At 38.1% G+C, this 13,998-nt stretch overlaps 1 protein-coding gene across 3 annotated transcripts in view; it reads left to right on the plus strand.

Annotated features, from left to right (window-relative positions):
- Sfmbt1 (Scm like with four mbt domains 1) overlaps positions 1 to 13,998 on the plus strand; it is a 157,092-nt gene that overhangs the window by 116,626 nt on the left and 26,468 nt on the right. For all 3 annotated transcript variants that reach the window (XM_023715717.1, XM_004631688.2, XM_023715718.1), the window contains exons 5-10: positions 2,380 to 2,468; positions 5,527 to 5,773; positions 6,277 to 6,371; positions 6,857 to 6,958; positions 8,830 to 8,980; positions 12,421 to 12,503. In XM_023715717.1, the coding sequence (XP_023571485.1) occupies positions 2,380 to 2,468; positions 5,527 to 5,773; positions 6,277 to 6,371; positions 6,857 to 6,958; positions 8,830 to 8,980; positions 12,421 to 12,503 (767 nt within the window). The remainder of the gene's footprint in view (positions 1 to 2,379; positions 2,469 to 5,526; positions 5,774 to 6,276; positions 6,372 to 6,856; positions 6,959 to 8,829; positions 8,981 to 12,420; positions 12,504 to 13,998) is intronic.

Raw genomic sequence — 13,998 nt, forward strand, 5'->3', positions numbered from 1 at the left:
AAGCTTGTTCTAAGTAGGTGCTTTAGACCACTGAGCCATCTCTCCAGCCCCCTATAGATCATTTTTACCAATTGTCCCAATAACATTTTCATAAGAAAAGCCCGGATTATATGTAGCATTCAATTGCCATGTGTTTTAATAAGTTTCCTTATTAATCTAGACTAGTTTCCCAGGCTTTGTCTTTCATGACTTTGGTATTTTGAAACATATAGGCCAGTTTCCTCAGTATTCAGTATGTCTTTGTCCTAGGAATGTTCCTTATGTCTTATTTCTGTTTCTGATTCAGGACCCAGTCTACAATCACATAGCGTTTAGTTGTCATTTCTCAATTTTTTCATCTTTCTTTGTCTTGACATTTTTGAAGAGTATAGGGAAGTTATTCTGTAGAATCACCTCCAATTTGATTTGTTATAGTTTCCCTCGATTTAGCTTATGTACTTTTCATAGGAAAAATAGAGAAACTGTGTCCTTTCGTTATATCACCTCCAATTTGACTTGTTATAGTTTCCCTCGATTTAGCTTATGTACTTTTCATAGGAAAAATAGAGAAACTATGTCCTTTCATTATATCCTATTAGGAGATACATATGGTTGATGTATTACATTATTGATTTTTTTTTTCTTTGAGGTACCAAAATTTTTTTTTTTCATTGAACTCAGGATCTTGTGCTTGCCAGGCAAGCGCTTATTCTACTGAGCATTGTATTACTGATGATAATTAATGTCATCACTTGATTATATGTCAGGTTTTCCACTGTAAAATTATTCCTCTACTTTTTAATTGATTATCTTATGGGAAGAGTTATTTCGAGATTATGAACATGTACTATTACTTTTCAAACTTCAGCCCACTATTTTTAGCACCAGTTTATAGTTTTTCTCTGAAGCAGTAAGTAGTATTCTACTACTTGCCAAATACTGTTTTTCTAATTTTAACGTTACTTAATTGGACATGTACAGAAAAACTTATATGGACATTTTAATACTAAATGTATTGAGGAATCTGAGATTAATGCAAGTTATCTTAGGGCTCTACAATTACCAGAGATGCTCAGTGTGGTAGCCATTAGCTTCCAGACATTAATTAGTATGGTGAACTAATACTTGGGTGATTTTGGTCATTGAGATTGCCACACATGCATTTTCAATTTCTTTTCTAAGAGCTGGCAGTGTACTGGGTTTTCAGTGATATATAATAATAGGTTAAAGGCTAACTGCCTCAACAGCGTGTTGCAAGAAGCAGCAGCATGCTCCCTCTGTTAAGAGATGGAACTTACAGGATGGGGCGATAGCCCAGTAGAATAAAAGATTGCCTGGCAAGGGCCTGAGTTCAATCCCCGGTTCTGCAAAAAAAAAAAAAAAACAGTAGAATAAAAGATTGCCTGGCAAGGGCCTGAGTTCAATCCCCGGTTCTGCAAAAAAAAAAAAAAAAAGAAAAAAAGAAAAGGAACCTACAAATTATTAGAAGAGCAAGCACTTGTAAGGTATAGATTTTATTTTTTATTTGATCAACAAATTTTAAAAACTTGGAGACAGTTTAAAAAATTGAATATGAACTGGACATTTGAAATTAAGGAATTAATAACACTTTAAAGGTATGATATTGTTTTGGTTAGATAGAAAGTTATTTACTTTCAGAAATACGTACTGGACTATATATTGTATGATATTTAGAATTGTTTTCTAGGGTTTTGTTTTTTTTGTTGTTGTTTTTTGTTCCAGGGATTGAACTCTGGACCTTGTGCGTACCAGGCAGGTGCTTATGCTGCTGAGCTATCTCCCTGGCCCAGTAATTCCTGATAGAATGAGAATGCTGTGTGTGAAGTTATACGCCAGGGTTTGCAGATTATCTATAAAGGGCCAGATAATAAATGTTTTAGACTTTGTGAGGCATATGGTCTGTATTACAGCTGCCCATGTCTACTTTTGTAGTGTGAAGGCGGTGCAGACCATACATCAACAAATCAGCACAGCAATATTCCAGCTCAGTTTTACTTATAAAAATAGGTAACAGGCCAGATTTAGTTCACAGGTGCTAATTCCTGTATATATGAAACAGGCTGGCTATGAGATGACACTTGTTGAAGCATGATGGTACATAAGGATTCACTATGCCTGTTTTCTGTACTTCTTATGTATGTTTGAAATTTTCCTATAAATACAAAGCATATGCAGCGAGTTGTTTTGTTCCAACTATTACTAAAGTCTGAAGAACTGTTTTATCATCCTTTCTTGCTCCCAAACAAGCAGTATATTGAACTTTTAGATTTGAAAATGGCCATCATACCTCTGAGCTATTTCGCCCCTTCTGTGTGTCAGACTTCTTTGTGTTCTGAGGCTGATGTACTATGAGTAATAGTCGTGCCTTTCCTCCTCTAGGCATCCGAGACAGAGTGTCTGATTGGGCAGCTTTTCTGCGGCAAGCCCTGATGGGAGCATGTAGTCCTCCTGTTCCACTGCTAGAGGGCGTGAGTATTGTTTGCTGTGTGCCAAAATCACCATGAAAAGCCCTTGCAAGGAATCTAAAATCAGTTGCTAATTTACTACTCTGAAGCAAATTAACATTGTTACTAGAGACATAAGCATAAGTATTACACAGTTTAAATTTATCCTTAGCGGGTGCAGACTGGTGGCTTGCCTAGGTGCTTAAAACTCTTGTGAATTCACTGATAATACATACAATTCTAGTTTTCCAGATTCTTTTACACAGTTGGAAAAATGGGACCTTTGAGAGCACTCACACTGGAATTGAGCAGGGGTTCATTCTGGACAGGTGGACATTTGTAATTCATGCCAGATAACTTGAGACCCCCTTTTCTTTGTTCAGACGTTACTCCTACGTACTTTCAGTAGTCCTTTTAAATTGTGTAGCTTTTGAACTTATTGGTGGGTATAAATTTTTTTGATTATGTGAAAATCTATTTGTTATGAGATTTCTAAATCATACCTTATCACTTTCTATCATACCAGTAGCATTCTTTGTATCGTATGTATGTGAAATGTGATGTTTGAGGTTTCAGTTTCTTTACATCCTTGCCATTCTGTGTTATCTTTTTGGTTATAACTATCTCGTCGGTGTGCTACTCTTTTTGCCTTGAATTTCCCTAAACACTAATGAGGTAGAGCATCATTTTATGTGTTACTCATGCATCTTTTTTTTTTTTTCCTCTTCTTGTAATTAGGACAGGGGCTATAGGGGCTACAGGGTTTCATGTTGTACATTGGACTCATAGTGATTCGCCTGTTTTTGGCCTCCCAAGTGCTGGGATCACAGGCATGCGCCACCACACGCAGTCTCAAACGCCATCTCAGTGGGGCCGACACAGCACACCGGGGATAGAACCCTGACCACTGTCATGCATCTTTTTTTAAGCAATGTTTTTCTTCATTTTAAATGTTGGTTTTCTTTTTATTACTGAATTAAAGGATTTGTGGGGATTTTCTTTCTTTCTTTTTTTTTTTTTTTTGGCAGTACCGGGGATTGAACTCAGGCCCTTTTGCTTGCCAGGCAACTGCATTTTCTACTGAACCATCTCCCCGGCCCCAACAAAGAATTAGATGAAAAAAAAAAAAAAAAAAGAATTAGATGAGAAATGGGCTCTTTTTTTTTGTGGAACTGGGGATTGAACTCAGGCAAGTGCTTGTTCTACTGTGCTATCTCCCCACTGAGGATTCCTTTATTTATTATTATTATTTTTTTTGTGTGTATGGCTGGCTCAGCCCACCCTGTAGGCGGGGCTGGCATGACATTTGGTGTGGGGAATCAAACCACTGAGCTATCTCACTGGCCCTAAAGGATTCCTTATACATGCTGTACAAGTACTGATAGAATATTTGATTTTCAGATATTTTTCTTCTATTCTGAGGGTTGTCTTTATCATTTTGAAAGTGTTTGTTATATAGTCTAACTGTATCTATTTCTTTTGTTGCTTATACTTTGTTGTGTGTGTTTTTAAAAAAATATTTATGTATTTATTTGGTACTTTCGGTAGCCAGCACAGCATGCGGTACTGGAGATCAAACCCGGGTCCTCGCACTTGTCAGGCAGGTGCTTAGACTGATGAGCCGTCTCCCCAGCCCGTGTTGCTTATGCTTTGGGTGCCATATCTGAGTAGGCTTTGCTTAGCCCAGGGTTAACAGAAGTTATTTCTACACTTCTAAGAATTTTATAATTTCAGTTTCTACATTTAATTCTATGATCTCTTCATATCCCCTTTTAAATCTTGATTGTTAAGTATTTCAAGCTGTTCATTTTTATAGTCTCATTTCTTTATGCTCATTCAGAGACTGACATGTATAAAATAGTAAAATTCAAATAAATGAGTGAAGGCATGAATAAATGCACTGATAAAATATGCCCTGCTAAATGCACTGCTCTGCACTGACCATGATTTTGCTATCTTGAAAATTTCATCTGACAACGTATTATTCCGTTGTTTATATGTTCATTGCATGCCTCAGTATGGAAGTTTTATAGACCAATTTTTGGTCAGAAAGAAATGAAAGATTGAGTGTTAAGAAATGATTAAGTGATGACTTTGGAATGAGCATTCCTTTTCCATTTTTTATTGTAGTTTTAATTTTCCTTTCCTTCAGTATAATAAAAAATTCTTACTGAATTCATGAGAACCTTGTAAAATGAGTAAAAACTCAGAAATAAGAATATCGTCAGAAAATAAGTGGATAAATCATTGTGCATTTACAGTAGAGTATCATAATACAGTTCTAAAAATGAGAAAGACATATCTGCTGCACTAGAAACACACTTACAATGTAATAAGTGAAAAACAAACTGGAAAAAAATATATGCTGGTCCCCTTTGAAAAAATAGGAAAAGAGGTAGCAGTTGAGGTACTGATTTTTATGTAGAACAGTGTATATGCCAAAGTATTTATTGTAGTTTTTAGTGATGGGATTATAGGAGACTTTTATTTTATTTAATGATGACAGAGACAAAATAGTAATAATACTCTAAAAATTCTTACTAAATGAAACAAGTCAAATGATAGGAGAATTTAAAAATAATTTTATGGGTAGCTTTTCTTTAAACATTTTCACGTTTAGAAATAATAGTGTAAGAAGTTTATATGGTAGTTGACAGTATCACTTGCTTTTTTTTTTAAATTTTTATTTATGTGTGTGTGTGTGTGTGTGTGTGTGTGTGTGGCCAGCTCAGCCCACCAGGGGGCGGGGCTGGCTGGCATGTGGTGCTGGGGGATTGAACCGCGGTCCCTGTGCTTTGCTAAGCTTGTTCTAAGTAGGTGCTTTAGACCACTGAGCCATCTCACCAGCCCCAAATACAAGATTTTTTTTTTTTTTTTTTTTTTTTTTTTTTTGGTGGAACCAGGGATTGAACTCAGGCCCTTGCGCTTGCCAGGGAAGCGCTTATTCCACTGAGCCATCTCCCCGGTCCCTATCACTTGCTTTTGATAAGCAAAAATATTAAAGTTGGTTTGAAAGAATTTAAAACTCTTAAAAATATGTTAACTTCTCTTATTTAATCTCTTTCCTTTTTTTAACATATAGCTCCGCCATGGAAGGAATCCTTTAGATCTCATTGCTCCAGGATCCAGGCTAGAATGCCAAGCGTTTTGGGACACTCTAAGCACTTGGATTGTTACTGTAGTAGAAAACATTGGGGGACGGCTGAAGCTGCGTTATGAAGGACTGGAAAGTACTGATAATTTTGAACATTGGTTATATTACTTGGATCCATTTCTTCATCATGTTGGTTGGGCTGCTCAACAAGGATATCAGCTTGAGCCCCCACAGGGTAAAGAGTAATATAGATTTTTTTATTAACACATTATTATTTATATCTATGAAACTGAAAAACATTCTTATTAAAGCCTTTGTTAGCTCATAACAGCAATATTATGATAAATTTATGTTGTTAAACTAAATGCCTATTTTTCTTGAATTTATAACTTTTCACACATATTGATAAAACTTGTGCTAACCCCTTATCAAAACAAAAAAATTTTCTGAGTAGCATTCAGATGATTGTGTTAAAGTAAATTCTAAATTATGGACTATATGAATCCTTATGATATTACTGTATGTGTTTTCATAAAGCTTAGCTCTCTGGGCTCTGAACAGAGCAGAGTGCTGAGGTTGAGATGCAAGTTCTTTTCAGTGAAGATGGTGATAAAGGGCTTGAACTTTGTCCTGTTCTCAGTGGGAAGTACTCCTTTTCTTTATGTGGATGGTTTCGAAATAGTTGCATATAGTATGTAGGCCTTCTTATCTAAAGCATACTGTCCTGTCTTACTAAAGCCGTCAGACATTTGAAAAATGAAGCTGAGTGGAAGGAGATTTTGACCAAAGTCCAGGAGGAGGAAGAAGAGCCATTGCCATCTTATTTATTTAAGGTAAAAACAAAAACACTTGATAGATAGTATTTTTCTTCTTATAGCAGGGGAAAGCAATTTGGAAGAGAAGTGAAAAATAACCCCCAGAAACACAAGAATGCCCTGGCTATACAGAAGGGAGGTGGGATTAAGGCTGGTCCTAGGATCACTTGGGTTTTTTTTTGCTGTGCTTATGTGTGCTTATTTGGATTTTCTCTCCAAGTCTTCTTAAGGCAGTTTGACTATTTTTCTCTTCTACTTTTAAATGGATAGCCTTAATTTGTTATGAAATAAATTTGGTTTTTCCTCTAAATGTTCCTTGTGTTCTAAATGTAGAGAGAAAATGTACCCTCTATGTTGTTTTTTGTCCTCAATAGTATTTTCCAGGGAAGAAATTATAAGACTTAACTATTTTAATTAATTAGAGCACTGTTCAGTTGTATCTGAGTATAAAGTTAATACAGAATATGCCACATTTTTATTCCCTTTCATTGTTTTCTTTTCAGGACAAACAGATTATTGGCGTTCATGCATTCTCTGTAAATATGAAATTGGAAGCTGTGTACCCATGGTCACCTTTTGAGATCTCTCCTGCTACAGTTGTTAAGGTAAAGTGGAAGGAATTCTCTTGGGAAAAATCCCATCATAGTGACTGGTTTAGGAAATCACAGTGCTTTGCTCTTCATTCTTTGTTAATCTAACTTGCTGCCAGGTGTGGTGGTGTATACCTGTACCCCCAGCATTCGGGAGGCTGAGGCAGGGGGATTGCTGCAAGTTTGAGGCTGAGGGCTACATAGCGAGTTGAAGGCCGTCCTGAACTACCTAGCAAAACTTCACCTCATAACAGAAAACAAAGCAAAATGAAACATCTAATGTTTGAGATCAGCCAGAATTACTTCTGTGCACATTTTGTCCTTTATTGTTCAGTTTTCTGTGGACAGTTCTTTCTTCAGAGCTTGGTAAACATACATTATAAAGCAAAGAAGACTTATGTCCTCGGCACCAAATAGAGAGGAGGAGGCTATAAAGAATGGGTGTGCTCCAAAGAGGGGCCGGCCTAACTATATATAACTGGAGGAGGTTTAACTGGTATGTAGTCACTGAGTCTGTGAAGTATAGAGGCAGGAGTGTCGTTGCTGTCCTGCCTGGTACAGAGTTTATTGGGATCAGGAGATGTATGGGAAGCAGGCAATCCTCATCACAAGATCTGGCGGCAGGGTGGCTACAACCTCATATTCCAGATTCAGATTTTACTCCTCAAAAGACTGAAAAATGTCAGGCTTTTATTAGGAGTAACCAGAAAGGCTGAGCACATTGTCAATAGCCTGTGGCTCACTTACTATATAAGAGAGAGGGTTCAGTTTAGGACCACAGCAGAAGCCCATTTATAGAAAGTAGACCTAGAGATGGAGAACAACTGAGGCATCGTTTCTTGACTGCTGAAACATCTGAGCTGGTGAGGTACAACTTTTCCTTTGGTAGAAGATTATCTCTGAGAAAGAGAGAATTCCGAACTTGTAGGTAAAGTCATAATACCGTATTGTCTGAATAAATGTGTGGTTAGGAACTAAAAGAAGTTTATTAGCTTCTCTTTAGCATTGGAAACTGGGCAAGGATCTGTAGTTGACCCTTTACTAAGCTTAATCTAAATTTTACTTGGAGCCCAACTATTGGGTTTGAATCCGATTTCTGCTACTCCTGACTGTACAGCCTGGGACAAGTTGTTCATTTAAAATGCATTTTCCTTACCTAAAAAATGGAGTTGTTAATGTAGCCTCTGTCACTAGATTGTCAGGAAGATTAAAGCTAAATTAATATGTGGTCTGATTAAAAAAAATAGGATGAATTTTAAAAAGCGGTTAAGTAAAAGACACATTGCCACTAACCCCCCTTCAAAATATTTTCCCATGCTTTGAACATACCACATGATTTTTGCCAATTTCTGAAGTAGTTCTGAAAGTCGTCTCTTCGGTGTGTGTCTTTAGCTGCCTCAGTGTCCTGAATTGATTCAAAATACTTATCTTTCATAATCATTTTGGTTTTGGGAAAGAATCAGCGGTCTCATGGTGCCAAGTCCTGGGGAGGGTGTTTTTGCAGACTGCCTTTCCGTTGGATGGCATTCGATAACAGCATCACCATTTTTTTCATTACACTTCTTAAAGACACTCAGAAGAAATTCTCAGAAAGTGGCTAAGAACTGCTTCAGAAAGTGGCAAGACTTACGGAATAAGTGCATTTGAAGTGAGGGTAGTATTTTGAGAGAATTCGATGGCAGCTTGTCTTGTACTATTATTAGTTTTTAAAATTAAATATTCAGCATGTATTTTGATTATCATGTGTCATATTTAAGGTTGTGTCTGACACAGCTAACATTTACTGAGCATTTGTAACATGTTTGGCTGCACTGAGAAAAAAAGGCATATATATGTATGTGAACATACATGTAACCATTTATTTCATCTATTGATTGCATGAGCAGGTTTTTGATGAGAAGTACTTTCTGGTGCAGATGGATGATTTGCGACCAGAGGGCCATGCACGGCGATCATTTGTGTGCCATGTTAATAGTCCTGGCATTTTCCCTGTACAGTGGAGTCTAAAGAATGGTATAAACATCAGTCCACCTCCAGGTATGCATTCATAGCCTTTGGTGTTGTTCCTTTACAGGACTTGTGTAGAGTGGTATTTCCAAGCTCTTTCATTCAACTCCTCATAACCCTAGTATTTTAGGAACCGAAGTCAAATAGTAATGAAAGTCTGACTCTATATATTTATATATTTGAAAGTGATAATTAAGAAACTGTTAAGAGTATGTTCCAGCCTCAGACTTTGACATTTACATTTGCATGATCAAAAGGCCAGATTCATGCCCTATTCTCTGCTGGCTCTGTGTGGGCTCTGCCTTGGCATCTGTTGGGCAGTTGGGATGGGCTGGGGTGTACACTGAGCATTTGGAGCTGGCTCGTGAGCCATAGCTGGGAGGTAGATGACTGATTATGTTCAGAATCCAGGCCTTGTGGATGGTGTTGATAGTGGGAAGTTAGGGTCAAAAGTAGGACTTAGAGGGACTTGAAGTAGTAAAGTAATACTTTCAAAATGTAATTTTGACTTTTTAATAAAGACACTTAATTATCATTTAGTTGTGCTTGATTCTTTTTTAATATATTTGGTACAGGGTCTTACTATGCAGCTAGGACTCATAGTGAGCCTCCTGTTTTCAGCCACCCCATCCCTGAGATTACAGACCTGTGCCACCATGCTGGGTCTTGGTGGCTCGCTCATTGCACCCCAGGGACAGGGGCAGGCTGGCGTGGCATGTAGTGCCCGGGATCAAACCTTGGTCCCTGTGTTTGCCTAAACAGGCACTTAATTTACTGAGCTATCTTGTCAGCCCTTAATTGAATTTTTAAAAATTTTATTTATTTTGAGACAGGATCTTGCTATGTAATTTAGACTGGAGTTGGACCTATGGTGATCCTCCTACCTGAGCCCCCTAATTGTAGCTGGGATTGTAGGGTTGTGCCTCCACCTCCAGTGAAAATTTTTTTATACTTCTCAACTTAGAGTATCAGAAAAATCTCAGATGTTGAGCGGGCCAGATAGGTCTGCAGACTGAAATGCCTGCTGAGGCTGAGCGAAGTGCCCAGGGTTCCATCCCTGGCATGCCATGCTGGCCCCGCCCCTGGGGCACTCTGAGACCCAGTGGCAGGCTAAAACTGTGATTGAGATTGGGCGTGGTGGCACATGCCTGTAATTCCAGCACTTGGGAGGCTGAAAACAGGAGAATCACTACGAGTCTGATCTACGTAGTGAGACCCTGTAGATCCTGTGCTAAAATGCATAAAAAAAGAAGAAAAGAAAAAAGAAAAATATCACATGTTTATCTGATTTTTAGATGAGTAAATCAGATTGACCAGAAGTCTATGTTGACATCATTAGTAGTCTTTTGCTAAACATGCCCTCACTTTCTAAATAGTACTAAATCCTGAACAGTGGCTGGAAGCACTCTTTTGTGTTAGTAGGGGCAGTAAACTCAGAACCAGTAAACATTTACGGAATGTTTGCTATGACCCAGACATTGACTCTGACATTTTCTCACTGGGAGATAAAAACAAGCATAACTCTGTTCCTTTAGGGGCAGCTCAGACCCAGGTGGGGACACAGAAGTTGCCCTGTTCTCCATCAGGGAGCAGAGCTTAGGAATGTGGCAGGGTATGGGATGGAGCACCTACAGAAGGAAGCTCTTCCTTTGCAGATGGGCACAGGTGGAACATTCTGAAGTTCTTTATCTTGCTTTTCCCCTTCGTGTAAAAAAGAAGCAATTATTAAGGATACCAGAATTCTGAGCATATTTAATAGCCTCATCAATTGCTTTGTAAACAGAGAGAAGGTAAATTATGTAATTGAAAATGGTATAAAGTATACTACTGGGGGCCAGGAAGATGGCTCAGTGGAATAAGCACTTCCCTGGCAAGCGCAAGGGCCTGAGTTCAATTCCCGGTTCCGAAAAAAAAAAAAGAATAAAGTATACTACGAAGAAATGAGAGGGTGGCCATATATTTCTCAGTTAGGCGGGAAAAGTTGATTTCAGGGGCTGTTTGGCTATAGAAGAGCACAGTCGTTTTTAAGAGACAGGGTCTCACTGTAATACAGACTGGCCTTGAACTCAGGAGTTCCTCCTTCCTCAGCCTTCCAAGTGGTAGTATTATAGGCATGTGCTACCATCCCTGGCAGGAAGCATAGTGTTGAGGAGTTTTAAGTGTCTGCAGTACTAAGCTCTGCAAAGGCATAGAACAACTCAAACACAGCAAACGGGCCCTCCAGCTCCTTGCATGTAGATGGTGCAGAGTCAAGGTCCTCATATGGAACTTTGTCAGGTCCTAGGTAGGCTGAAGTATGGACTTAAGCCTAACTTTTCCTGAAATGAATTCATGATTTAAATTTTAAGAGCATTGTGATTTAAAAAATGTTTTTCTAATTGACACACAATTATATGTGTTTTTAGGATGTAATGTGGCATTTTGGTGCACATATGCACTATATGATGATCAAATCATGATAATTGCATGTCTGTCATTTCAGAACCATCATTTTTCCTATATGCTGAGAAGATCAAAATTCTTTGTTTTGAAATGTTCAACCTAATTGTTGATTGTAGTTACCCTATTGTGCTGTATAACAAAAGTTACTGCACTTACCCTTCTGTACTCTTATCTCTTAACCATCCTCTTCCCAACCCTCAGAGCACTGAGATTCTGTAATATATCTGAAAACAGTGCTAAGAGTATTATATCAAAGGCCGAGGATATAGCTCAGTGATATAAGCACTCAGTGATATAAGCAGAGGTCTTGAATTGAATCCCTGGTACCAACAAAATAAAAAAATAAGAGCATTATGTCAGTAATTAGCTAAAGACATGATCTAATGAAACAGCCTTATGAAAGAAAAGTCTTCACTGATTAAATAGTATTATTGGCTGTCAAACATAACTCCTAATAAGGCTAGATTAAATTACATGGGTCAATTCCAGTCATAACTGTCTTAATTCTTTTGGTAAATGCCAGCAATTTATAATATAAAATATTACTCAAAATAAATATCTGGTTTGAGGTATGAAATTTTAAAAGTTTATCTGGAGAATTTCATTGTATTATAGTTTGTCCAGAAATATTTTATTTAATAAAATTTAACTATTCAAGGCTCTGGGTTCAGTCCAAATACTTGAAGGGGAAAAAACAGCTCAGTGCAGTAGTATAAGTCTGTAATCCCAGCATGTAAGGAGACTGAGACAGGAGGATCACAAGTGTGAGCCCCGCCTGGGCAACCTAGTGAGACCCTGTCTGCAAAAGAAAAGAAAGAAAAGGGTAAGTATGCATCTTGGTGATAGAACGCACCCCCAGCTTCAGCTTCTTAGTACTAGAAATACTACCAACTATGCTTTGGATTTATGGAATGTTTTTCCTCTCTATAAAATTAGCAACATTTGGAAGTCATGGGTGGACACCTAGCAAAGTAGCAGAGCCAGACAAGCACATGTGATGTGAATTATTGCTCTTTGTCTGCATGCAGGATACCCAAGCCAGGACTTCGACTGGGCTGACTACCTCAAGCAGTGTGGTGCTGAAGCTGCTCCCCAGCGGTACTTCCCTCTGGTGAGACCCCTCGTGGCCACTATGCGAGGGCTGCGCACCTCTGTGCTTCCCCTGCTTTTTATGACTGTTAACTCTCAAGTGAAATCATCTCTCTCAACCCAAATCACCACTTTCCTGATTATAATAAAACAGTCCAAAGAAAAATATATGTACTGTAGCAGTTAGTTTGCTAATCAAGTTAGTTTCATAAGTTTCAGCAGCTTTAATTTTTTGAAGCAACTGAAATCATGTAAATTTAAGATTTTATTTCATACTGTAATATGAAAAAAATACTGAACTATGAAGTGGAAAAAATGTTAAGCTTATTTAAAAAAATATTTTTTTTTTTTTTTGCATTTTTTAGGGAAGGGTATACAGGGTATTCAGGGTCTCACTACTAGAACAGAATTGTAGTGATCCCCCGTTTACAGCCTCCCAAGTGTTGGGATTACAGGCGTGTGCCACCACGCCCAGGCTCAGTTGCCCTCTCAGTGTGCCCCAGGGGTGGGGCCAGCATGCCAGGCCTGAGGATCAAACCCCCAGCCCCTGCACCTGTTTGCAGGTGCTTTAATCTGCTGAGCTATTTGGCCAGCTATTTAAAATATTTCTATCCAAATATATCCATATGTTTTTAAAAAATAGCAGTAAAAAGTTTAAGAATGTAGAAACACAGTCTCTGTCCTATTACTTTCCTCAGCGTCCTTTCCTAGGAGTGACCTCTTCCTTTTTTTTCCCCCTGAGATAAGAGTCAGATTATGTAGTTCAGGCTGGCCTTGAACTTGATGTGTAGCCCAGATTGGCCACAAACTGACAGTAACCCTTCTGTCTCAACCTGCCAAGCACGCCACTATGCTTGGCTACCACTTCCTGTTCTCATCAGGAATATGTAATTTGGTGGTTAAATTTCATTGTTAAAATAATATACTGCCATAATTTTACTATTAATTATATTACCATAAACGAATATTTAGCTATTTTATACTACATTGTCCCTTTACCTTACTTACATCTTTTTCTTGTTAAGATTATGTCTCTTTCTTTTTTTTCTTTTTTTTTTTTTTTTTTTTTTAGTACAGGGTCTACAGGGTCTCACTGCATAGATTGGACTTATAGTGGTCCACCTGTGTTCAGCCTCCCAAGAGCTGGGATTACAAGCATGTGCCACCATGCCCAGTCTCAGTCCTTGTCTCAGCACACCCAGGCATGCTGGGGATCGAACCCTGGCCACTATATCTGCCTAAGCAGGAGCTTTAATTCCCTGAGCTATTTGGCTGGCCCTAAGATTATATTTCAATTTTTGGCAAAATCTGGAAAGTTTTGCCTTGATTTGAGCATTCAAACATTTACAACTGAGTATTTGCAGTATTTTATGCTTTTTTAAAATTTGTTTTCATGTTAACAATTTTTTAATTTTCTTTTTTTTTTTTTATCTTTTTGAGATAGTGTTTCACTATGCAGGTTGAGCTGGCCTTGAGCCCACTTTGTAGTCAAGGTTGGCCTCTAACTCGCAGTGATC

Source organism: Octodon degus, unplaced genomic scaffold (genome assembly GCF_000260255.1).
Source record: "Octodon degus isolate 3935 unplaced genomic scaffold, OctDeg1.0 scaffold00043, whole genome shotgun sequence".
NCBI lineage: Eukaryota > Metazoa > Chordata > Mammalia > Rodentia > Octodontidae > Octodon > Octodon degus.